This window comes from Platichthys flesus, chromosome 1, assembly GCF_949316205.1.
Source record: "Platichthys flesus chromosome 1, fPlaFle2.1, whole genome shotgun sequence".
Classification (NCBI taxonomy): Eukaryota; Metazoa; Chordata; class Actinopteri; order Pleuronectiformes; family Pleuronectidae; genus Platichthys; species Platichthys flesus.
Genome location: NC_084945.1, coordinates 1078744 through 1104753, shown reverse-complemented (window position 1 = coordinate 1104753; position 26010 = coordinate 1078744). Strand labels below are relative to the sequence as shown.

General features: G+C 46.2%; 1 protein-coding gene across 1 annotated transcript in view; it reads left to right on the top strand.

Annotated features, from left to right (window-relative positions):
* The window catches only part of LOC133954517 (golgin subfamily B member 1-like), a 31438-nt gene extending 14733 nt beyond the window's left edge, over positions 1–16705 (top strand). The window contains exons 19-31 of the mRNA XM_062388994.1: positions 77–245; positions 328–432; positions 1049–5230; positions 5285–5331; positions 5437–12382; positions 12632–12711; positions 13465–13501; positions 13652–13822; positions 13957–14073; positions 14281–14369; positions 14601–14693; positions 14939–15035; positions 15123–16705. Of these exons, the coding sequence (XP_062244978.1) occupies positions 77–245; positions 328–432; positions 1049–5230; positions 5285–5331; positions 5437–12382; positions 12632–12711; positions 13465–13501; positions 13652–13822; positions 13957–14073; positions 14281–14369; positions 14601–14693; positions 14939–15035; positions 15123–15281 (12292 nt within the window). The 3' untranslated portion in view covers positions 15282–16705. The remainder of the gene's footprint in view (positions 1–76; positions 246–327; positions 433–1048; positions 5231–5284; positions 5332–5436; positions 12383–12631; positions 12712–13464; positions 13502–13651; positions 13823–13956; positions 14074–14280; positions 14370–14600; positions 14694–14938; positions 15036–15122) is intronic.
* Positions 16706–26010: the final 9305 nt, after the last annotated feature.

Below are 26010 nucleotides of genomic sequence, written 5' to 3'. Positions count from 1 at the left end.
GACTTAGAAGTGGATGAAGTCACTTTCTGACAGACAGACACTGATGCGACGTGTGAACTGTTTGTATATTTTTCAGACTGAGCAACACACAGGAGTGTCTGGAGAGTTCTCTGATCGAGAAGGAAAACACTTTGGCTAAAACGTCTGAGAAACTCGAGCTGATCGGCAGCCTCAGAGAATCTCTGAGCGAGAAAGAGCTTCAGTTCAAAGACGTGTCTGAACGGCTCCTCCAGACCGAGCACACTGTGAGTTGTCCTGCGTTGTGAAGGATTCTTCTCTGTTTGTTGTGCGTTTGTAGTTGATGACTTTTCCTTTTCCTCCTTTCAGCTCGACAACATCTCCACGAAATGCAGCAGCTCGGAGAAACACTGTTCGGAGTTAAAGACCGAAGTTTGTGACCTCACGCAGAAGTTTACTGTTCTGAAGGAGAAGGTGTGATTTCTCAAACATCAATATTTATCATTTCTGTTTCACTTGAATCCATTAAGACCCGAAGCTCCGAACGGAAACCACCTGTGAAACCGGAGGGTTTTCTGAAGAGCTGACAGAACTGCTGTTTACCAAACAATTGATTTCCAAATTAAAAAAACATTTCATGGCTTAAAAAAGTAGTTTTTCATGTAAAAATTGCCTAAAAGCACATTAACACTCTAAATAATATATACTCGCTGAGACTCCTCCCCCTTCTTCTTCCTTCTCAAACATGTCTCTTACTGAGTCTTGGTCAGCAGGTCAGTAGGAATTAATTATTCATCGTCATCGGTTTCATTTATGATTTTTTTGCTGAAAATGAAACAAACTAAATTTCCCATAATGCATTTCCCTCGAGTATTTGCGTACTTCACGATGTTTTTCATCAGTCACAGTTTTCATCTAAAGGACGGAGCACACAGACGTGGCTTCAGGTCTTAATGGGTTCAGTCATTTTTTCCTTCATGTCGTTTTTACCTTTATCAGATAAATCAACACTTTCATAATGAAAAGGAGATGTGGAGAAATGTTCTATGGGTGTGAAGTTTATTGTTCTTTTTTATCTTCTCTTTTTCAGACACAAAAGCAGGAAGATACCATAGAAGCTTTACAGACGGAGCTGGATCAGACCAACGAGGAGCTGGACAAACTGAACTCCGCCCACCTGGAGGAACGAGCCCAGCTCATTCACGATCTTCAGACCTGTGAGCGGGAAATTGACAGTCTCAGAGAAGTCGTGGCAGAAAAGGACAAAGAGATATCAAGCCTCTCTGCCAACATGGTGGAGTACACGGAGCAGATCACGGTTCTGAAGCAGGAGATCAAACTCAAAGAAGAGAACCTGGTTCTGGTAGAAGCGGCGCTGAGGCGAGCGGAGCAGCAGGCCATGATCATCAGAGACTCGCAGGATTCAGACCAGCAGTCTCTGAACAGCAGGATCACAGAGGCGCTGGAGAAACTCAAGGACACGGAGACCGAATTAGTCAAAGCCAAAGAGGAGAGAGATTCCAAAGAGGCGGAGGTGGAACAACTGTTAAAGCAGCTTGAAGACGACAAGAAAACTATTCAGGAGCTTCGAGTGGAGATTCAGAAACAGACTGTGAGCCATCGTCATCATCTCTCTGAATGTGAGACACACATCTCCTCGCTGAAGGAGCAGCTGAGGTCGTCCACAGAGAAGCTGCAGGAGTCAGAGGGACTCGTTTCACAGCTCCAGGACAAAAACATCAACAATGAGGAGTTACAGCAGCAGCTTCATGACAAGGAAGAGACGTATGAAAAAGAGCTGAAGTCCTTCAAGGAAGAACACAACAAGCTCCTGGCACAGGTGGAAAAATACAAGAATGAACTCCAGACATTGTCCAAACAGCTGGAGGAGCAGATGCAGAGCGAAGCACAGATCAGAGAAGAGATGAGAGAGAAAGTGGAAACGATAGAAACATTGGAAAAGCAGCTGAAGACAACCGGTAAACAAACTTCAGAGAAACAGAAGTTGAGCAATGAGCTAAAAAACAAAAATGAAAACATCTCCAAACTCAAGAACCTGTTGAAAAGCACGAAGGTGGAGAAGCAGCAGCTGACTGAGGAGCTGGAGCTTCAGAGGCGAAGCGTCAAAGAGCTCAATGATACGCTGACCACAGCAATGGAACTCAACAGCGGCCTGGAGAATCAAGTCCGTTGCCTCGCACATGAAAAATACACACTTGAAGAGGAAGTGAGCGAAAGTGTGGAAAACATTTCACACGTCACAGCTGAAAATGAATCTTTACAAGCTCAAATATCCGAGCTGGAGACACAGTGTTCACAGATTGACAGAGTTGTTGATGGGCTACAAAGAGATAAAGAGGAACTGACTCTTCAAGTTAACGAGTTAAACGGAGTCCTTGAGCAAAGCACAAACTCAAACTCAGAGATGCTGCTGGAGAAAACAAACAAATGTAGTCTCCTCAGCCAGCAGCTCAGGGAGCGGGAGGAGAAAGTGACCGAGCTGCAGGAGCATGTGCAAACCTTGAGTTCTGAGGTCGAGCAGCTCCGGTGTGACGTGGCAGAGAAGGAGAAGACCTCTGCTGAGCTTCACGCACAGTTAAAGGCCGAACAAGACCAGCGATCACAAACTGAGGAGACTCTGGGTCAGCTGCGAGGACGGGAGAGCAGCCTGAGGTCTGAGTTAACGGAGAAGGAAGCTCTGTTGAAAGAGAAGCAGGACGAGTGTCGAGGTCTTCAGGATGAAATCACAGCTCAGAAGAACATGGTGTCCGAGCTGCAGGAGGAGCACTCACAGCTCCGACTGCAAGTTCAGACCAGAGATGAAATGTTGGACAATACGACACAACAATGTCAGAATCACAAAGACAAACTGAACGCAATGAACGAGACTGTCAAGTCTCAGAGTGATCAGATCCGTGTCATGGAAGAGAATGCCAGGAAGCTCCAGAATGAGGCCGAGGGGAAGCAGACCGAGCTGACTCGCTTAGAGGAGCTCATCCAGGCTCTCACAGAGGACAACCACCAACTGGGAGCTGCTGCTGAGTCCAGAGAGAAGGAGCTTGCTCTTCAAACATCTGATCTTGACTCGCAGCTTCAAACGACCCTGGAACATAACTCCAGTCTGAGCATGAAGATCAGCAAACTAACAGAAGATAATCAGAGACTACAGGACCAGTTGGATCAGAACAGCAGATCCGTGTCTGAGCTGACAACCGAGATGAGTTCACTTAGAGAAAAAAATGCTGGGCTTGAACTCCACATCTCAGACAACGAGAAGAGAGTCAGCAGCTTGTTGACGGAGAAGAAGGAGCTGAGCGCTGCTGTGGATGAATTAAAGAATATCCTCAAGGAGAGTGAGCTCTCCAGTTCAGCAGGTTTGCTTGAGAAAACAAGTGAATGTGCTAATCTGTCAAAAACCCTGAGAGAGCGAGAAGAACAACTTCAAAGTTTACAGGAGGAAGTTGACAGCTTAACAATGCAAGAGAGTCAACTCAATAAGTCTTTGAGTGAGAAAGAACAGACGTTATCAGAACAGAGGGTTCAGTCGGAGGCTCATCAGGATCAACTGCTGCAGCTTCACGACACCGTGTCTGCCCTTCAGGAACAAGCGTCTGTCCTGAAGTCCGGGTTGATGGAGAAAGACGCATCGATTCAGCAGAAAGTGGAGGAATGTAGCGTTTATCAGAAGGAAGTCGTGCTACAGAAAGATCTTGTATCACAGCTGCAGGCTGAGGTCGAATCCACTAAACGGACGATAGAGCAAAAAGAACAGACGTTAAGCAAAGTGTCGAAGGAGTTTCAGAACCACAAAGATGAGCTGAACAAGAGGAACGAGTCAGTGATGTCCCTCAGCTCTCAGCTCGGGGCCATGAATGAGAACACTGCAGAGATGGAAGCTGAACTCAACAACCTGAAGGCGGCGGTGCAGAAACTCCAAACAGAAAACGGTCAGCTGACACAAGAGGCCGGCCAGAGCAGAGCACAGATCATCGATTTTAAAGACAGCTTCCAGGCTCTGAATGAGCAGAACACAAGATTAAAATCTGAACTTCTGAACACGGTCACAGTTCTGTCCAAAGCACAGGAAGAGGTCGCAAATCTCAAAAAATCTGTCAGTGGTATGGAGAACGAACTCAAGACGGCGCTCTCCGAGCAGGAGACGCTTCATTTGAGCGTGAAGGGAAAAGACGACCGGCTGAAACAAGAGGAGAGTCTGATCCAGCAGCTCAACGCTAGAATCGCTGAGCAGGAGCAGCGGCTGAAGCAAACCACAGAAGACAATGTGAGTTTATGTGCAAAAGTGTCCGAGCTGGAAGATTCTGCCAGGAAGCTCAGAGGTCACGTGGACAGCCTCACTGCAGAGACGTCCATCCTGAAGAACACGCTGGAGAAGAAGGAACAGTCAAGCCTTGAATATCAGAGTCATTCTTCAGCCGCTGTCGGAAATCTTAACTCAAATCTACAAGCCCGAGAGGCAGAAGCTGAGAGGTTGAAGGAACAGACCTCACACCTGGAAGAATCCGTCTCAAAGCTCAGCAGCACCCTCCAAGCACAGCTGGCTGAATCTGAAAACCTGAAGAAGGCCCTGGTGGAAAGAGAAGCCGCTCTTTTGAACCAATCAAAGTGTCTTCAGGAGGTCCAGAGACAAGCAGACGAGTCGTTGCTCTTTAAAACACAGTTCATGGAAAGCACTGAGCTGGTGTCGCAGCTACAGAGTCAGATTCAGCTCCTGTCCACAGAGTATGAAAACCTCCGAACGCCTGCAGAGGAAACGCAACGTGCCTTCAAAAACCTACAAGAGAAATATGCAGCCAACTTGGAGGAACTGCAGGACGTGAGACAGCAACTGTCCCGTCGAGCTGATGAGGTGTCCAGCCTTCAGAAGTTACTGGATGATTCCAATAACAGACATCAGGCAGCGATGATCACCATCGAAACACTGAGACACGAGTTTTCAGATATCCAACACAAACTCAAGAAAACCAAAGACCTGAACTCAAGTCTCTCAAAGGAAAAGGAAGAAGCCTTCTCTTCTCACCAAGCAAGTGTGTCTCAGCTGACTGTGGAAATAGAAAGGCTCAAATCCCAACACCTCCAGGTCGCTGCTCAAATGAATGCACTGACAGAAAACCTGGAGCAGAGGGAACTGGCTCTGCATGCGATCAACAGCCAGTACACAGCTCAGGCTAAACATGCTTCTCAGCTGGTTTCAGAAATACAAAAACTAGAGGAGCAGAATAAGAGGCTGAGCGAGGAGATGAGTTTGTCGACGGCAGAGCGTCAGAAGCATCTTGACACCGTCTGTAATGAGAGTTCACGTTTGCAGGAGGAAGTTAGGAAGCTCCTCGCGGTGAAGGAAGAGCTGGAAACCAGTCACCATCAGATCCGGACATCGCACGAGGAGCTGCAGCTTCAGATGCAGCAGCAGGCCAGCAGCATGAAGGAGAACATGGAGCAAATGGTGTCGGAGAGGGAGATCCTTCAAGCCAAGGTTAGTGCCAAAGACGAAGAACTTTCTCAGTTGACAGAAAACATTCAAAAGATAGAGCAAATTCTGCAGGATTCAGAGAAAGAGTGGCTGTTAGTTCTGGATAAAGAAAAGCAGGATAGGAATCGACTTGCAGAACAATTGAACAGTGTTGAAAATGAAAAGAAATCTAAAGATGTTAAAGTGAACGCGTTGAAACAAGACTTGGACAGTTTGCAGGAGAAGCTAGCGGAGGCTTCCTCTGCAGTTAGACAAGGGTCAGATCAACTGAGCGCCAAAGAGTCCGAGGCCTCAGCCTCCAGGATTCAACTGGAGAAGGTGTTAGCATCTTTTCAGGAGAAGGATAGAGAGAACCATGATTTGCAGCAGAATCTAAATACTGTGGAACGTGAGTTGGAAAAACTTCTCCAAAGAAAATTACGCTCTGACAAAGATTCAACCTCCTCTGAGGAATCAGCTGCTCTGAATGAAAAACAAGGCTCTTTACAGGACATGATAAAACAGTTAGAGGACAGACATCAGTCCGAGGTAGAGGCTCTCAGAAGTGAGTTGGATAAAACGTTTGATGAAGGAGGGAGGAGTGAGGAGGAGAAGAGTCAACAAGTTGCTCTTCTACGAGACGAGGTCGAACGTTTACAGACGCAGCTCAGCGCCGAGTCAGAGAACCTGAGAGAAGCTGCTGTCAAACTCTCGTCTTTACACAGTGAGGTACAAGCTAAAGATGAGCAGATTAACAGTCTGGGCTTTCAGATAAATCAGCAGAAGGAATTACTCGCTGGACTAAGTCAGCAGATGAGAGATAAAGATGCATCCGTCGCCCAAGTCATGGAATCTGCCTCCAACGAAAGAGTGAAACTGTGTGAGGAGAAAACCTCCCTAATGGCACAAGTGGAAAACATGCAGCGAGCACACGACACCTCCACGAGAAGGTGTGAAGAGTTAGAAGTTCATCTTCAGCAGTTAGAAGATACGATCTCTCGCTCTCAATGTGAAATCACCTCCACGAATTCAGAGAAGCTCGATCTGCTTCGAGAAAACGACGATCTGAAAGGGGAACTCGCCAAGTTGTCTAAAGAAAGAGACGGCGTGAAGAAGAAGCTTCAAGCTGCTCTCGTCGTGAGAAAGGATCTGATGAGAAAACTTCAGGAGTATGAAAAGCAGAAAGAAGAGAGTGGGAACTCTGAGAAACAGGAGGTTTCGCTTTTACAGGATAAACTTCAGGAAACAACACATCAAGCTCAGGCAACAGCCAAAATGTATCAGGAACAAGTTTCTCTTCTTGAACACACAATTCTACAGAGAGAGGGAGAGACTGAAGAACACAAAACACAGAGCGAAAGACTTCTCCAACAGTTAGAGTCAGAAAAACTAACTCTGCAGAGCACGCTGAATCAGAAAGAAATGTGTTTGTTAGAAAAGCTGCAAACACTCAGTGACCAAACCTCCGTCATCGAGCAGCTGCAGTCCAACGCTGCAGAGACTGAAAGAGCTTCTGAGAGAGACAGAAACGTTCTGATCCAGAAAGTAGAGCAGCTTCAGGAGGAAATCAGGACATGTAAGAATGAGTTAAAGGAGAAATCATCCTCAGCTGCTGCGGAGTTAGAAAATGAGCTCACACAGGTGAAGTCCGAAAAGGCCGTTCTACAGAAGAAGGCCCAGGCTGCTCTGCTCGCACGCAAAGAGACGCTGAAGAAAGCTCAAGAGAATGAAAAGAAATTAACTCAAGAACTGTCTGAGCTGAAAGACGACTACATGGCTCTGCTGGAGCAGCGCTGTCAGCAGACCAACGAGCTGAACGCCATCCAGCTCAACTTTGACGAGAAGGTCAGGGAGCTGGAGAACCTCCATAGAACCGCTTTGTCATATCAGGATGAACTGGGCACTTTGAGGCAGCTGGTCGAGGAGCGGGACCAAACTCTTCAAGATCTGAAGATGTCTCTGGCTGAGAAAGAGAGCCAGTGTCATTCTCTGTCACTCGTTCAGTCAGAGCTGGAAACCGTTAAATCCCAAGCTGAGAAGATGTGTCTGGAGATGGCAACTAAAGAGGATGTTCTCGTAGTCATGGAACAAAGAACCGAAGCTTTGAAGTCACAACTTCATCTCGCCAAGATCGACTTGGAGAGAGTACAAGAAGAAGTACGAGAGAAAACGGAAGAAATTGAGGAATATAAGCAAACAATCAGGGTCGTTGAGGAAGTGGCCCAACAGGAGAAGCAGGTGAACATCTCTCACCAACACATGAGCGCAAATGAAGAGAAGTTTAAAATCCTAGAGGAAGAGAAGGAGGCTGCTTTAGAGCAGATGAAAATGGAACTTGAGACAGCTCTTGCTTTAGTTTCACAGAAATCCCTGGAAGTGTTAACCATCCAAAAGACACTAACTGAAACTCAGCAGCAGCTCATTGAGGACAAACTTGTTTTGACTGAGGAGCTTGAAGAAGCACATCTGCATTGTACCGAGACAAACAGGGTTCTGGATTTGCTCAAGCAAGAAAAAGAAAATTCTTTTCAATCGGTCCGTGATCTCAGAGGTGAAGTGACGGCGCTCACCGAGCAGCTGAAGGAGACGGAGACGCTGAACGAGCAGCTCCAGCAAGAGACGTCTGAGAACTTTGAAGTGAGACTGAAGGAGAGAGACGAAGCTTTATTGGTTTCTCAGGCTCGAGTAGCAGAGAAGGACGAGCTTATTGCTGCACTTGAACAGCAGCTACAGCAGCGATTAAACATGCACGAAACCGCCATTGAAAGAATGAGAGTCGAGGCTGATGAGCTTCAGAAATCACAAGAAGACGACAACAAAGCAAACAGCAAAATCACTCTCCTAACCAGGAAGCTACAAGCTGCTTTACTTTCCAGAAAAGAACTCTTGAAGGAAACTGCAACACTCAAGGAAGAAGCAGAAAAGCTTTCAGCCAGACACGAAGCCAAATCAGATGAATGTTTTGTCCTGGAATCATCGGTTGTCAAGTTGAAACAACAGAATACAGATCTGGAAACCTCGGTGTCGGCCCTGAACAAGGAGAAAGACGAGCTCTACTCCAGAATCGATAGAATCCTTGATGATAACCGCAGTCTGTCAGCGGCTTGTGACAGCTTGAAACTCACCATAGAAAACATCACTCAGCAGAAACAAGCCTTCTCCTGTCAGCTGGAATCTCTGAAGGACTCTCAAACTGACGAGTTGTCCAAGTGGAAGTCCAGGCACGCTGAGCTGAAGCAGGAGTACGAATCTCTTTTGGAGGCTTATGAAAATGTTAGCAGTGAAATGGACAAAATGAGACAGCTTTTGGAAGGCGCCAAACGAGACAGACATGAAGCCGTCCGCAAAGCACACAGCCAGCAGACGGAGACGGAGACCATGCAGAAGCAAGCCCGAGACATGGAGGAGGAAAATGAACGAATTAAAGAGAGGATGAGAAAATCTTCCAAAGAGAAACTGCAGAGGATTAAAGACCTGGAGGAAGAGAATCAGAAAATCAAACTAGAGTTGACCGAGCACGAAGGAAAGCAGGAGACATTGATGTGTGAGCTGACTGATAGAAATACCGAGCTGCAGACTGAGATGCGTCGACTTGAAGAGACTTCAGAGGATCTCAGAGAGAAACTTACACAGATACAGGCTGAGAAAAGCCAACTGGAGGAGAAGCTGGAAGAGGGGAGCAGCTCCTTGGAAAGTAGGCACACAGAATCAAACACGTACACAAACAACATGCAGCTGAAACTTGATGAAGCACTCGGACTGAATAATTCTCTGACTGCTCAGATCGAGGCTCAGAAAACAGAGCTCGGCGCTCAGTTGGAAATCAACAACTTTTTACAGAAGGAGAAGAAAAGTCTGTCTGAAAGAATTGAGGAGGTACAGAACGATCACGAGCTGCAGCTGGGACAGAAGGACGACGTCATCAAAGAGCTGAAGGACGATATCTACCGTCACAGCCAAGAGACGATAAGTCTGAACGAGAAGGTGAGAATCCTGGAGGACGACAAGTCTCTGCTGCAGGAGGAGCTGGAAAATGTTCAAGAGCTTTCAGACAAAGTGAAAAATGAAAATGAGTATTTGGAGACTGTGATCCTCAAGAACTCTGAAAGGATTGACGAGCAGACAGAGAACATCAGCGCTTTGCAAACCCAGAACACACAGCTGGCGTCTCAGCTGGTGGCCATTAAGGAGAGGAGCGATCAGGTTCGACAAGAGAAAGAAGAGGAGCAACTCAAGTTGGTCCGAGGGTTTGAGGAGAAACTCAAGACGGAGCAGAGAGGCAACCAGGGCTCCAAGAACGTGAGGAACGAACTACGAGAGCTGCTCAAAGAAAAGCACCAGGAGATAAATCAACTGCAGCAAAACTGTATCCGATACCAGGAACTGATTTTAGATTTGGAGAGCTCTTTGAAGAGCTCGCAGTCGGCCTGTGACCTCCTGGAGAAAGAAGTGAAGAAAGGCTCAGAGAAAGTATCGGCTCTGGAGGAGAGAAGTAAAGAAGTCGAAGCTGCGCTGATAACAAACAGAAATCTCCTCCTGGAGGCAGCAGAGAAGATTCAGAGTGTCCAGTCTGAGAAAGAACAGCTGCTTCTGGAAATGTCCCAGCAAAGTAAAAAGTCTGAAGAGAAAATAAATTTGCCTCAAGTTATGGACGAGAGGCAAATCAACGCGTATATGCAGAATCAGTTTGTGTTGCAGCAACAGATCGATGAACTCAAAGAGTTGAAAGAGGAAGAAAGTGTCAAAGTGAATGAACTGAGACAACATGTGGACGCTCAGAACCTCCAGATGAACACTCTGAAGAGAGCGGCCGAGACGAACGAAGCCAAACTCTCAGCTTTATCTTCCACTGCTCAAGGGGCGTATGCGACCAAGCGCTGGAGCGATCTGTTCCAGAAGACTCTGAACGAGAAGGACAACCAGCTGCTGGAACAGGGCTTTGTGATCAAACGCTTCCTGGAAGATATGAGAGTGAAAGACAAAGAGGTGAATGAGCTACGAGTTACCAAGTCCAGACTGGAGAGGACGCTGAACGAGTACTCGGTCGCTGCTGCTGCACAACAGAGGCAGCTGTTTGTAATGAGCGCCAGCAACGCTGAGCTGAGCGAGTCCGCGGAGCTCATGACTGTGCAGCTGAAGGAACTCAGCGCTCAAGTGGAAAGAACAGAACGCGATAAAAACGGACTGAACCGGCAGCTCGTGGACAAAGAGGACCTGATTTCCAGAGTGCAGCTCAATCTCCAGCAGGTGGAGAAGTTAAACACTGAGATGGACGCTCAGCTGCTCCTCCTACAAACTCAAAATGACCAACTTCGTGCTAACTTTGAGAAACAGGAGGGAATCTCTCTGCAGCTGAAAACGCTGCTTCAGGGCAAAGATGCAGAGATCTCGTCTCTGTTGTCCTCTCGCGACGGACAGATGTCAGGGTATCTGGAGCAGCTCCAGGCTAACTACCGCTCGCAGGTCGCAGTTTACGAGGACAGGTTAACGTCTTCTCGCTACCAAAGGGAAAAGGCTGATAAAGGGTTAAGAGGACTTGAAACTAAAGTCAAAAGTCTGCAGATTAAAGCTAACAAGTCTGTCCAGGAAAAGGAGCAGATGGCAGCAAAGATGGAATCATTCAAGAACTCGATGGTGTCTTTACAAAGCGAGCGGGAGCGACTCATGTCAGAATACAGAATCCTGGAGGCTAAGAGTGAGTTGGGGTTGAAGGGCAAAGACGGCTCTGCTGACGGGGAAGGTGGTGCAGCCAGAGGCCTCAAACATGAAATCAGGAAGTTGCTGCATCAGATGGATGATCTGAACTCTGAGAATGCGATGCTCAGGGCTCAGCTGGTCCGGTACAGGGAGGATTTGAATCAAGTGTTGTCTCTGAAGGACAACCAGTTGAAGGTGCTGCTGAAGAAGCAGCAGGAAGTGATTAAAAACCTGGAGAACCAGAAGGCTGCAGCGGACAAGCAGCACAGAAAGTCTCAGTTGGATCTGCAGAAGGAGGAAGAGGTGAGCGATTCGATGAAAGAGGAGATTTCTAAACTTACAGCTCAAGTTTCAAGACTGGAGATGGAAATATCCACTCAGAAAATGGACAGAGCAACGACAGATGTGGGCAAAGTGATTTCTGATTTGCAGGAGGCTGTGGCAGCCAAAGCGTCCGAGTGTAACGACCTCCAGCAAAAACTCTTCTCTCAGAAAACCTTAAATGATGACCTCAATGCAAATATGCAGCTGGTCGAAAATGAGACGGACAAGAAACTGGCTGAAGCTGAAGATAAATACAACTCCGAGCTGGACACCTTCGAGCGGGAGGTGGAGCTGATGAGGAACGAGCACAAGACCGCTGAGCAGCGGGTGGCAGAACTCGCCAGAGACCTTCTCCAAGTGGAGCAGCAGTTATCAGAGGCCAAAACTCAAAGTAAAGATCTGACGGCTCAGAACGAGTCTCTGTGCAAAGCCATGGCTGCTCTGCAGAACGACCGAGATCAGCTCATCGAAGACTTCAAGGTCCTGAGGAACCGATATGACGAAGAGCTCCGAGAGACTCAGGCAGCGCTGACCAAGATGGAGCGCAGCCTGCAGGACGCCACCTCGGACCTGGCCATGTTTGCCAAAGAGCGGGACATCCTCGTTCATAAAGTCAACGCTCTGGACAGCAAAGACACCGACGCAGAGCTGAGCAAGCTGCTGGACGAGCTGACGAAGGCCCTGTCGGAGAAGGAGAGAGAGCTGAAGCAGGTCTCCATGGAAAACAACAGCTACAGCAGGCAGCTGTCGGCCTTCTCCAGGTCAATGGCCAGCCTCCAGAACGACCGCGACCGGTTGATGGACGAGTTGGCCGGGACCAGACGAGTGGTTGAGTCCCGAAAGGGTTCGATTCCAGAGACAACCTCCTCCACAGCGAGTGTGGAGAAGTCTGAAGGAGGTGGCGTCAGTTTCCTCCAGAGTGAGAGAGACGGCCGGGTGAGTCACGTCCTCGGCTGTGGTGTGTGTTTGGCTGTTTGCACTTTTCTGTCTCTGCTGTGGTTTCATCTGAACGTGAAGCATGAAGAGTCAGATTTTTTTGTTTCTCCATACCATCGCTTTGACCTGCATGGTATTTTTCTGTTGGGACGCACATGTTCTGGAGTCTGTGAAACTCTGTGTTTAATTGAACTGTTTCAGATGTTTAAACTTTCTGACTTCAGTTTCTCTCATCGTTTGTTTTTCCAGGAGACGAACGAGCTTCAACAAACTCACCGGACGACACAGGAAGGAGTCAGCAGCTCTCAGGAGGAAGCAGCCAATCTGAGGTAGAGTAGATAAATGTAACTTTTATTCTTCATATTCAAATTGTGGTTATGGTCGATTGTGTAGGATTCAAGGCAGGTTGTCGGAAGGACTGGAATATAATTCATAAGTACGCTTTAATGATACTAGCCCCTTGGGACTGTGCAGCAAAGTTTGAGGTATTAGGCTGTATTTTTAATACTATGATGATGGAACAGCAATGATTGTACAGAAAAATGTTATTCAATTTCAATCAAAAGCTGAATCAATCTACATACAAGAGACTGGAAAATGTGTTAACTAAAGGCCTAATGTCACTAACTTGCCTCATACCTTAATTTTATATCTACTGTAAATGCTATATTGAAATTAGCAATCTCCACTTAATTTAGCATCTGTATGATAGCCAAAAACACAAATAATATTTTGTTTCTATAATTGGAAATTAATTTAGGCAGTAAGGGGTTAAAAAACATTTCTATGGTGCAGTGATCTTTGTTTTTCAGCTCTTAATCTTAATAACCTGACTTTTGTCACGTCACTAAATATAGCAGACCACGAGTTTAGATGATTAAAGAAGAGCCCATACGGTCGGGCCACGTCTGATGTGTGAATCTACAGAAAAAAGAAAATGTGTCACATGCTCAAGCAGCAAGTTACAGTTTCCATTTTTAGCCAGACTGCCGTGAAGACATGACTCAGAGCAAACTGCTGCTCAGTGACACGTGTGTTTATTTCTGTTTATGACACTAATGGAGTTGTGTTGTGTACAATAGGACTGAGCGACAGAGGAAGGACTCACCTCCAGTCAAAGTGAGTACACACCAACAATCTGATTTAGACTTGAGCAGAACTGTTCACATACTTGCTATGCATGTTACTGGAGTGCTCCACTAGGGGGCGCACCTCAGAAATGCAAAGGAAGTTATTGATGTCATTAACCCAGATGTTGACGCTCTGCAGCAGGAAGCGGTTGCTCTGTCCGGTCGCAGTGTGACGGAGGAGGCGGTGAGTCGGTTGGAGGCCGAGAGGCTTCAGCTCCACAGCAGCCTGCAGCGCTGCGTGTACGAGATCCAGCAGCGAGACCAGTACGTCCAGCAGCGAGACCAGTACGTCCAGCAGCTCAGCACCAAGGTACGAGACCCCCGAGCTGCACACGAGCCAGTACAACCACACACAAGTAGAAAAGATAAAGTAAATTCTAAAAGACAAAGACGTGAACTCAGGTGTGAAAACCCTAAATGCCCCCCCCCCCCCCCCCCCCCCAGCTGCAGCAGGCCGTCGAGGAGAAAGGTGCAGTCGCAGCTCAGCTGATGTCCATGTCTCAAACGCTGAGGGACACACAGAACCGTTGCCACTGGCTGGAAGGACAAGGACAAGCTCAGGTGGACGATCCGACACGTGTTCATCTCTTACACGTGTTTCTTTACATCTACCTTGTTCTTAGATTTTCCTATTTGATCTGATTTGTTATTGTAATTCCACCTGAACCTCAACATGGACTCTGATACGTGGAAAGTATATTTAAAAAATATTCTTTCAGGAAAAGGTTGCCACTGTACATTCCTGTAATGTTGTGTCCTTGCCACCAGGGGTCAGTGTATGCTGAGGTTGCACCAGGAGCTCCACAGGAGAGAAGTAACGAATCCACGTTTCTTGAACCTGAAGAAGCCCGAGAGAGGTGAGGAGATCAACGTTAACGTGTTGTTGATGTGTTGTTAACATGTTGATAACGTGTGTGTGTGTGTGTGTGTGTGTGTGTGTGTGTGTGTGTGTGTGTGTGTGTGTGTGTGTGTGTGTGTGTGTGTGTGTGTGTGTGTGTGTGTGTGTGTGTGTGTGTGTGTGTGTGTGTGTGTGTGTGTGTGTGTGTGTGTGTGTGTGTGTGTGTGTGTGTGTGTGTGTGTGTGTTCAGGCTGCTCGAGCTGGAGCAGATTCTGGTAGATGAAAGAAGCCGGAGAGAAACAGCTGAGGAGTCTCTGCGTCTCGCCTACGACCGAGCAAAGAGGTGAGACTCGGGCTTGTGGTGCAGACAACACACAACACGCACGCTTCACGTTGTGCGAGTTTGGTTGCAAAATAATTTGTGTCACTTGAAAGTTTACTTTCTCTGGAGAGCGCGAGCCACTCGTTCCCTCCTTCAGACTCGTGTCCCTGAGACTCGTCTGGCTCCACACGTTTGTCGAGCTGTAGAATGACACATTGTGTTTGTGTTGCAGTTTGAACAAAGGAGACATTGTGTTTGTGTTGCAGTTTGGACACTCAGAGAGATTTCAGTATCGAGATGGAGACGGAGGACGAGTGGGAGGCGCTGAGTCTCGACCCCACCCAGCCTCTGATCACCCGACAGGTGAGTTCTGTTCCGTTGTTCACGTTCCTCAGGTGGAGGCCGGGGACTCCTCTGTTTCTCTGACTGTGTGGTGTCTGCCCCCTGCAGGTGAAAGGCGGCGTGGCGGCGTGTCGACGATGGCTCAGAGGGCGGAGCCTCTACTTCTCCAAGCTGCTGACGAGCCGCGCCCGCTCTCGACACCTCTTCCTCTTCTACCTGCTCACGATACACGTGCTGGTCCTCATGTGCCTCACTGGAGCCCTCTAGTGACGCGATGCTGGAACCAGTTTAAAGCTGAAGTCTGTATTTAGTTGGTTCACGTTCAGGAGCGTTACTTTGACGTTTATCTTCAGTTCTTACTTTTCACTGATTACTGTAGTTGTTTTTTTATTGAAGGCTGGAAACGTGAGTTATTGATGAGAATCAACAAAGTGTCAGAACTGGTTTGATTTGTTTAGATTCATTTAAAATGATTTTCTAGATATTTTCTATTGGGAACTGAAGCCTTAAGACACCACACGCCTCTTCTTTCTTCATCATGGCATTCTTCTTCTTCTTCTCCTTCACCATCCTCTCCTCCTCCTTCTCTATCACCTTCTCCTTCTCCTTCTCCATCCTCGTCTCCTCCTACTCCATCACCTCCTTCTTCTTCTTCATCTCCTTCTCCATCCACGTCTCCTCCTACTCCATCACCTTCTTCTCCTTCTCCATTCCCTCCTCTCTCTTCTCTTCCTTCTTCTCCTCCTCCTACGCCATCCCCTCGTTCTTTCTTCTAACACACAGGTGGATTCCCTCATTATTAATCTTCTTGTTGTTATTGTTTTGTGGCCTGTTTCCAGAGATCTATCTTCTGTGGATGATCAGAAGATAGCTGAGCTTGAGGGCGATGATGTAACTTTATGAGAAGACGAAGCTGTAAAAACTTCCTGTTCAAACACGATGTCTTGAAATCCGTTTCCTGTCCAGCTCCATGTTCTTGACCTGAGGACGAACATCACATCCTGCTTCTCAGACGCGATGCTGAGTTTAAACTATGCACTGAAAACACTCATGTAATTATCTCATACCAGCTCAGCAGCGCCCCCCCTCTGTCACCCTGATACCTTTAAACTGTTGTGTGTGTTTGTGTGCCTGGGTGTGTGTCCTCACACTTGTTAAAGTTATTGAGCGACAGATAAAATATCAAATCCTCCTCCAGTGTCACATTATGCTGATGAAAGTTCACTGTAAAAAACTCGACATGAGGTTTGTATTTAATTGATCCCTGTATTTATGTGGATGCTGTACAGTCCCTGTATCTATGTACAGTCTATAAATGCATTTCTATCCATGATGTATATTTGTTATTGAGCGTTTTGAGCTAACGAGCCAGAAAAAGATGAAAAAGAATGTCTGTTGTTTTAAAGACGAGTGAAACAGGATGAGACGTGTGACAGGTTTCTCTCTGGCTGGTTAATTGAGGAGTTGATTGGTTGATGGTTTGCGTCACTCAGTTATGATCTGTACATAAAGACGATTGATGGACGATACATGAACTGAATCTCTTTATGAAAAAGGTACACTACTGAAAAAGGCTTATTTTCTCTTGCCTGTATTTTTCGGAGCGTCTGATGACATGAGGCTTCTCTCGGTGCAATACTGTGTCTCACTCCACCATCGCAAAGAACTTTAATAAAGCTTGTTCCACTTTTCCCCAGTTTGTCCACATGATGTGTTTTACTGCAGAGACCAACCACACGGTGGCGCTGCAGCTTATTCCACCTTCACATTTTGGATTTCAAATGTTCTATATAAAGATGGATGGCGTGGCCCAATCCCATTAATAATACCTAGTAAAAGTATTTTTCATTTAAATGCTTTTTTTAAATCAATGTTATATTTTTTACAATTTCAAATTAATCTGGTCTTTTGTCCAGAAGCAGTTGAACTGTGTTAAGAAGCAGATCATTGTCCAAACTAATAACTGGAAAGAAAGATGGACGACACATCTCCACCTCCTCCACTGTGGAGAAATGAAGCCACACTATCTTGGATCTGAGCGCTGCCCCCTGGTGGTGATGGTGTGGTTTGGAGTCAGCGTCCCGATGATTCTTCTGCTCAACCAGTCGTGAATCTTTGTTGTTTTTTAAAGTGAGGTCCCATTGGCTAACATGGAGTAGACCTAAACTACAGGGGGTTACCAGGGGGCGATGTTCTCCCGCTTTATTTAGTCTGTATATAACAGATAAAACAGATAAAATGTGAGTTCAAAACTATAATAAAATATATAATTAGTTTCATATTTTGGCAGAAAACTAAAATAACTGGAGCCAGAATTTGCGAACATGAAGAAAGACAAATTAAAAGCAGTTATGAAAAGTTTTTTTTTATATTTTATTTAAATTGGTGTTGAAGTTCCTGCGTGTTGGCTGTAATGTGCACGTGAAGCCACTAGATGACAACGTTTTCTCATTTAATACAGGATTCACAAGTAGATGAAAATCCAACACGTTTCTCTCGGGGAGGATAATTTTGATCGAGCAGCAAGGTTGATTTGTGTCGTTCATTGTTTTTTCCTTTTCTAATTTCAGCTACAGCTGATTTCCTGCCAGTTTCCCACCTCATGAATATTAATGAGGACATCCCCTCTTCTTCTTCTCCCCTTCTCTTTCACTCATCTCCTCTCTTGTTCAGTTAAAGAAAACACAACAATCTGCAACCAGTGGAAAATAAAACAATCCCATCGTGAACCAATGAAAATATCAGATAAATATTCAAATAATTGAAAATGGAAATAAGGACAGAGGAGTTTTTGAGATCTGTTGCCTGATGGGATCTTGGTGAACTCCTTGGACAGTGGGCAGGGAACCAGTGGAATAAACTGGTCCTGATCTTATCGAGCTCAGATGAGTCCTTTAGATGTCAGGTTTGATATTACAATAGTACGATATTAGCATATTCAGTCAGAGCCCAGTCACGAAATGAAAGATAAAAGAACCTGTTACCTTGAATGAAACCAATGCAGGTGATTTAAACAGCTTAAATATATTTAATGTGAAACACAATTCATTAAAAAATAAATCACTATTGATCAGATGATCACTTTTTGGCCTCACACCTGGTTACTTCCACCTTTTGTTTTGTTGTATTATTGAGATCATAGGTTTATGATTACCAGTGATAGTAACGCTGGTTTTGTCACAGATCAAAGGCCTTTGATCTGAGGGAAATTCCTTTAAGTCAACTAATACATAATAGCATTTATTTCTCAGAAAGGCTTTGATGCCATTAAAGGTGAAACAAGGACTTGAACTTATTCCACCACAGTTTATAACCAGAGTTCCACTCACTGAGATAAACTACACAGTGACATGATCCCGGACAAACTGGAGCGACACTCTTAAGCAGCATGTTTCTGGCCCCCCCGTCACAGCGGGGGTCCCAGCAGGTCGTCCAGAAGGTCGTGTTCGAGGTGGTCCTACCTGAGCTGCAGAACATAGAGCAGTCTGACGAGGAAGAGATGGACACATCTGAGCAGGACGATTATGACGAGGAAGAGATGGACTACCTCAAGCAGGGCCAATCAGAGCTGAGCATGTCCCAACTGGACGTATGTGAAATGGACACGTCCTAACTACAACTACACAACATGTTAATTTGTCTGGAAGGCTGAACTTCAGAACATCAGGCAGAAAGTAGGAACAGCACCTCTGTGATCGAGAGCAGCCACATTCACACAGGGCCTGACTCTACCCAGAGACCACAGAGTTGTTCAGCTCCACAGTTTCACTTCTTTCCATCATGAGGTCAGAGGTGTTGTCAGAGTTGTGAAGATTGCTGGAGGGTTCTTACTTTCACCCACAGACACACATTTTAGAATATAGGAGAAGAACATGAGTTTCCCTTGAGCGTTTGAAGCTCTGATCAAAGGTCTTGCTTCTGCCTCCATTGCACCTGTTGTTACTTTCATTTGCACCAAAGCAGTGATTGTATAAAGAACAACAACGTTCAAGTGAGCAGAACTACAATAAAACTAGAGTAAAACATATAAACTTGATTTTATCCTCTTGAATGATTCAGATATGATCAAAGGAAGAAGTAGAGAGAGAGAGAGAGAGAGAGCTGCTCTCATCACCACCATCTCTCAATGCATGCTGGTACATTTTGCCCGGGTAGTGACGAGTGGTAATAATAATAATTAAGTATTTTTTAAGACATATAACATTCGGACAGAGAAAAGAAAACTTTGGACACATCAAGACTGAAAACGATGATTTTCACATTTCCAGGTCTGAACTTTACACTTACTCCTGATGTGTTATGTAAATATACATGTATATGTGTGTGTGTTTATACATATATATATGCACATATATAGGCTGAGCCAGCACTGCTCCATGTCACCATGTGCACCATGTCACCAAGGAACTGATTGCATGGTGAGTCCTGCAGGGGGCGGTAACATCTTACTAGTGATCATTTGAAGATTGGAACTAACTCGGTCCCTCAAAGTCCCTGGAACGCTCCTCGTCAACCTGGTTCTGATCTGCTGGAGGAAACCGCTCGACTGGATTCTAATAAAAGAAGAAACCGTCTGCACCTTCAGCTCTCTCTCTCTCTCTCTCTCTCTCCCTCTCTCCCTCTCTCTCCCTCCCTCCCTCCCTTGCTTTGGCTTCCTTTGTCTCTCGACCGGTCCTCCAGTTGTCGGTGACCCAGTTGCCTCCATCACCAGAGGAGGAGAACTGGAGGAGTGGGAGAAAAAGAGCGGGAGGAGGTGGAGGTGAGAACATGTGGGAGACGGCTATGATTAATGTTGTTTCAGAATGGGGGGAGTGAGGGAGGGATGGAGGCAGCTGTGATGTGGAGAGAAGTGGGCTTCAGTAGAGGAGCATTCCACAAACAACCATCTCCTTCTGTGTGTGTGGTCGGGGGCCTGTCGGCAGAACCACTGTGACGTGTTTGAATCCGTCTGTGGACGTGAAGACGATTAAACAACATGAAGAAGGTTCGATTCCCTGAAGGAAACGAGCAGCAGATGGGGGGTGGTTGTCTCTCCGGGGACTCTGGACTCGTTTCAGATAAATCAGCAGAGATCGGATCATTAACCGTCCCACACTGATCCTCCTGATCCCACTCGATCCATGGCCGACGGTTCGATCCCGCCTCTGTTAAATCTCCTCAAAGCCTCCGACCCACGGATTCATCCGGAGGTTTGAGATCTTCTGCTTCCTTTCTCTTGGTTTGCATGAAGCACTTCTTCTAACCTCGTTATCTTCTACAGGTGGATTCCTCCTGTAAATACACAAATCATTAGTAATGAAATAAAAAGATGATGACGTTATATTACATATTAGTAATATGTAATATAACGTCATCATCTTTTTATGACATTATATTACTTCATTGGCTCTGACACAATCCTTCTCCACTCATTTCTTTCCCTAAATGCTCCGCAAATTAAAACCTGTTGGAGCCAATCAAAGCAATCAGCCACATATCAAACTCTCATAGGACGAATGATCGAGAGCTTTGAGTCTGAAGAAGAAGAAGAAGAAGAAGAAGAAGAAGAAGAAGAAGAAGAGAGCTGGCTGTTACATCAGAAGAAACTGGATTTGATGATGAGACGTTGATAAGTTACAGATAATTGATTTATTACATCACAATGAAAGGAGGCGTTAAACATGTCACAGTGATGATGATGATGATGATGATGATGATGATGATGATGATGATGATGATGATGATGATGATGATGATGTCATGACCACCTATGGCTCCAGGTGTTTGTGTTTTCACTTCATCACTTTTCTCTTTTCAGCCCCATGAATTTTTCTATGTGTCCTATATAATGTCCCACTTTAGAATGAGGTCCTGTGTGTGTGTGTGTGTGTGTGTGTGTGTGTGTGTGTGTGTGTGTGTCCGTCGCTGCGTTCACCAACACGTCGTCCTCCGGGGAGTGAGGTCACATCCCATCATGCACCTGGTCATGTGAGCAGCCCCATGTTCCTGTGTTGATGACCTGACACGTTACCAATGATCCCCCCCCCCCCCCCCCACCCACATGGTTCATTAGTTGCCATAGCAACAAGGTCGTCCCTGGCAGCCGGCTGGAGACCCTCGTCTCCCGGAGACGTCCACACTCTGAAGTGTCCACAGGAGACGTCCACAGGAGACGTCCACAGGAGACGTCCACAGGAGACGTCCACAGCACAGTGTCCAGAGCAGATATTTATACCCTGAGCAGAAGCTGCTGCAGCAGAGAGAAGCAGGTTCTAGGAAGAAGCCGGATGAGAAGCAGCAGCAGCTCGGTTTTAAGATCTGTCTCTGAAGTGAAGAAGAATCTGCTTCATCAACGTTTCTGCTGCTGAGACTGAAACACGAGGACGTTTGAGTTCATCAGGACTTCAATCAAATAATATTTAATATGTATAAAACAAACCTCTCTGCTCAATGTCCTCGGTCTCAGGTATCGCTAGTAAACAGGCCGGGTCCATGTTGACGACTGAGAGACCAGTTAGTTAGTCAGTCAGTTAGTTAGTCAGTTAGTTAGTTAGTTAGTTAGACTAAATTAATTTCCTCTTTTGTGTATGTGAAGCACTTTGTAATCCTGATTTATTGAAAGTGATAATTTGAAGAGATTTCAAATCACAGTCACAAAGGGCTCCTTGTCAGGTGTGTAGCTCCGCCTCCTGCCCAAAGTCAGCTGTGATTGGCTCCGGCCACTCAAGGACATGTCTCCAGGATCTGTCCTCTGCTTCAGTCCAGGTGTTTTCAGGATCTTCTCACTTCTACTCCCCCCTCCTTGATACCATGGCTCCACCTGACTCCAGATGATGTCATCACCACAAGATGGCAGCCTTAGTATCTGAGGAATTTTCCATTTTCAACACTAAAATCATATATTATTGCTACTTTTAAACTTTTGTTACTTTTTGCCACTTTAATTTAATATTTATTTCTTATATGAACTTAATCTATTTACATGTCTAGTTGTTCTCTCTTTGAGGCATTTTCTGCATTTACTCCAGATACACTTTGTAAGTTTTATCTTTACATCTATATTCTTAGACTGATACACTTTTGTTTTATTCTGCTGTGCTTTGTTATATTGTCCCATCATTATCATATTACTATTATTATTACTATCACACCTTTAAATATTTACTGCACATTATCTCCCTGAACTGAAACATCATGTAAATCTGTTAAATTATTCTTGGCATCTCAAACAGCCCAGAGGAGCAGAGTGGAGCGATAAGAGGAAGAGGAGGAAGAGGAGGAAGAGGAGGAAGAGGAGGAAGAGAGAAGAACAAGCTACTTTCCATAATCTTGAATTCCACATCTTAATTGTTTATTTACAGTAGGAAGGAGCGGACGCAGAGCCTCGCTGGGTGGAGCACCTCCTGCTGGGTGGAGCACCTCCTGCTAATTGCTCTACTTCTCCCTCAGATTACGTCCCATCGCTCCTTCTCTCGCCCTGCAGGAATTCCTCCAGAATAAAAGGACGATGTTTCATCATAACAACAATAACAACAATCTTTCATATCCTCTCCTGCCTCTGAAAATAATGAGCAGTGAATACGTTAAGGAGCAGCTGATCTCTCTTCAGAAGGAGGTGCTGCAGGAGCCACTGTTTCATTTCCCTCCTGCATGAAACTGGTCATGTGTTTGTTGTTTATGTTTATTTCTGTGTTTGTTGTTTATGTTTGTTCCTGTGTTTGTTGTTCTGCTCCCCTCCTCCTGTTCTGTCCTGTTGGTGAAGAACTCGTCTGGTTTGAAAGGTTATTACTGTAGAAATAAATCTTCACTTAACGGAACAGATTCAGTTTGTGTTGTTTCCTTCTTCTTCAAAGGTCGTGACCTTTGTTGTGTTGATCTGGAACGAGTCTCCTGCAGATGATCCTGGAGTCCGTTCAGAGGCTGAAGCTCCAGAAGCTGAATGTTCTGAATGATTCACGATGAGACAGAGACTCACTTTCTATCTGTGGTGATTCTATCTGAGCTCAACGAGGCCGGAGGTCTGTGGACACCTGAACGTCTGGATGCTCCGTCACCTGATGGTTCATCTGTCCTCATGACATCATGACATCATGACATCATGACATCATGACATCATGACATCATGACATCATGACATCATGACATCATGACATCATTAGGACTTCTTATTGATGATAAACTCCCGTCCCAGCCGGCAGGGAATGATTTCAGTTCCTTAGCCAAAGGACACTTTATATAATATATATATATAACTAAGTGGAAGAGGAGGAAGAGGAGGTTGTGAGGTTGTAAAATAAAACTACAGGATGCTAACTCATGATAAATATTTTTAGTTAATCTATCGTCCATCTTTATTCTTAAAGTATTTAACAGTGACATCAAGAGCTCCAACCCAACGTGAACCGGTTTGAATGAAAATAACCTGAACAGGCTCGGAGTGTGTGTGTTTGTGCGTGTGTGTTTGTGTAGTGATATCCTCCTGTAAATGATTTATATACGCGTGTGTCCACATCTGTGTTTGTCCACGTGTATTTGTGTGTTGACGTGTTTGTATTCATTTGTGTATACATGTGTGTCAACGTGTGTGTGTCCATGTGTGTGTCTACATGTGTGTGTGTCCATGTGTGTGTGTCTACATGTGTGTGTGTCCATGTGTGTGTGTCCATGTGTGTGTGTCTACATGTGTGTGTGTCTACCTGTGTGTGTCTACACATGTGTAGATTCTTTGTTCTCCTTCTGACTCCACCCCCTCACCCTCTCACCCTCTCACTTCCTGCTTTATTATTCCAGCAGATGAACACATTGAGGTCAACACTCTTGTGCTCTTTCAGAGTGAGAGCGGGTCTCGTATGATGATGCTCTCACTCTGAACTCTGCGCTCACACTCAAGTTGGGAAAGGTGAAACAGTGGGGGGGAGGGGGGGTAATTGCTCTGGTATCCCCACATGACGGACGTCCTCATACCTCTCAGGTTGAGGTCGGTCACGCAGCTGGAGGACGAGCGGCGGACTGAACCCGGCGGTCTGAACCCTGTGAAGTGCCCCCCCGCTCACACTCGACTCTGTGTTTTGTGGACGAGACGTCTTTTTGTCTTCAGATGCTGACAGCGGATTTTAATGAGAAATAAAACTCACTGTGCACAAAGCAAAGCCCTGGCTGCCCCCCCCCCGCCTGCCGCTGTCGCCATGATCCACATCCCATCCCAGCTTGTGGTGTGGTTGTCATGGTAATGGACGGGTGTTTGCAGGGGGCACGGTTGTCTCCGTGAGCGAGAGAAAGTGAAGGTGAGAGAGAGGACGTCACCCCCCCCCCCCATACACACACATCGTAAACACACACAAGCTACGATGTGAGGCTGCAACTCCAGTGGCAGAACCGACACTGAGACAGTAGGTGGCGCTAAACTGAGGACTGAATGTTTCTAAAATAAACAGTCTTATAATTGAATTTAAAGTTCATTGAAGTTCACAGTAACTTTGATAGAGATCTTCTCTCTACCCCCCAACCCCCCCTCTCTCTCTCTCTCTCTCTCTGTGTCACTCTCTCTCTCACTCCCCCCTCTCTCTCTGTATCCTCTGTCTCTGTCTCTCTCTCTCTCACTCTCTCTCTCTCTCCCTCCACCTCCCTCTCTCTCTCTCTCTCTCCTCCACCTTTCAGAAGGAGGAGGTGAACATGTTTTATTAAATTACAGGAGGCTTCACTCTATTATTTTCTATTTATAACCTGATAATGAAAAGTCTGTTTCAGACTCTATCTGTTAAATCTGCTGAGAAAACCCCCTCCATCCAACATCCAACATCCAACATCCAACATCCAACATCCATCATCCTCCATCCATCATCCTCCATCCATCATCCTCCATCCATCATCCTCCATCCAATATCCATCATCCAACATCCAGCATCCAACATCCTCCATCCAACATCCTCCATCCAACATCCATCGTCCTCCATCCAACATCCAACACCCACCATCCAACATCCATCATCCATCATCCATCATCAATCATCCAACGTCCATCATCCAACACCCTCCATTCAGCATCCTCCATCCAACACCCACCGCCCAACATCCATCATCCAACATCCAATACCCTCTATCCAACATTCTCCATCCAACATCCTCCATCCACCACCCACCACCCACCACCAATCATCCAACATCCAACATCCAACATCCATCATCCAACATCCAACATCCAACATCCATCATCCATCATCCTCCATCTAACACCCACCACCAATTATCTAACATCCAACATCCTTTTCTAAGGGGAGGTTCTCTCTTGGTGTCCCTAATACCTCTCCCTCCCCTCCCCTCGCCCCCCTCTCTCCTCCCCTCGGCTCCCTCCCCTCTCCTCCCCTCCCCTCGCCCCCCCCCCCATCCTCGGTGCTCCTCGGTGTCTTCCTCCGCCTCGTATTGAGTTTCCGCGGTAGCAGTCGGGTTTCCCTGCGGGAGGATCAGGTTCAGAAGGCGCCTCCTCTCTCCGTCCTCACCCTCTCTGTGTACCCGCCCCTCGCCGCTCTCCTGCGGCCCGTCACCTCCCTCCTCTTCCTCCTGTTCCTCCGTCCGCAGAGCCGCACTTCAGGGTGGAAGTTTCCCGGAGCTGGTGCGCGCTGCGCGGTGCGCACGGAGGGTCGGAGGCATGAAGCGACTTTAGGAGAAAAGAGGAGATAAAGAGGAGACAAGGAGAGGAAGAGGAGAGGAAGAGGAAGAGGAGATAAAGAGGAAGAGGAGATAAAGAGGAGACAAGGAGAGGAAGCGGAGAGGAAGCGGAGAGGAAGAGGAGAAGGTATAACAGACTTTACCGGATCCAGGGAAGACCACCAAGGTGAGTCCGGAGCTCCAGTTACTTTTTAAACCACCAGTTCACATTCAATTAGCGAGATGAACAGGTTTATAAGATTCTAACTGGGATAATTAACTGATTCTTCTTCACGTGTTGGATCGATGTGCAGCCATTCGAACCCTCTTCATCACGTATGGTTTAGTTCAGATCAAATGTCGGAACCACTTT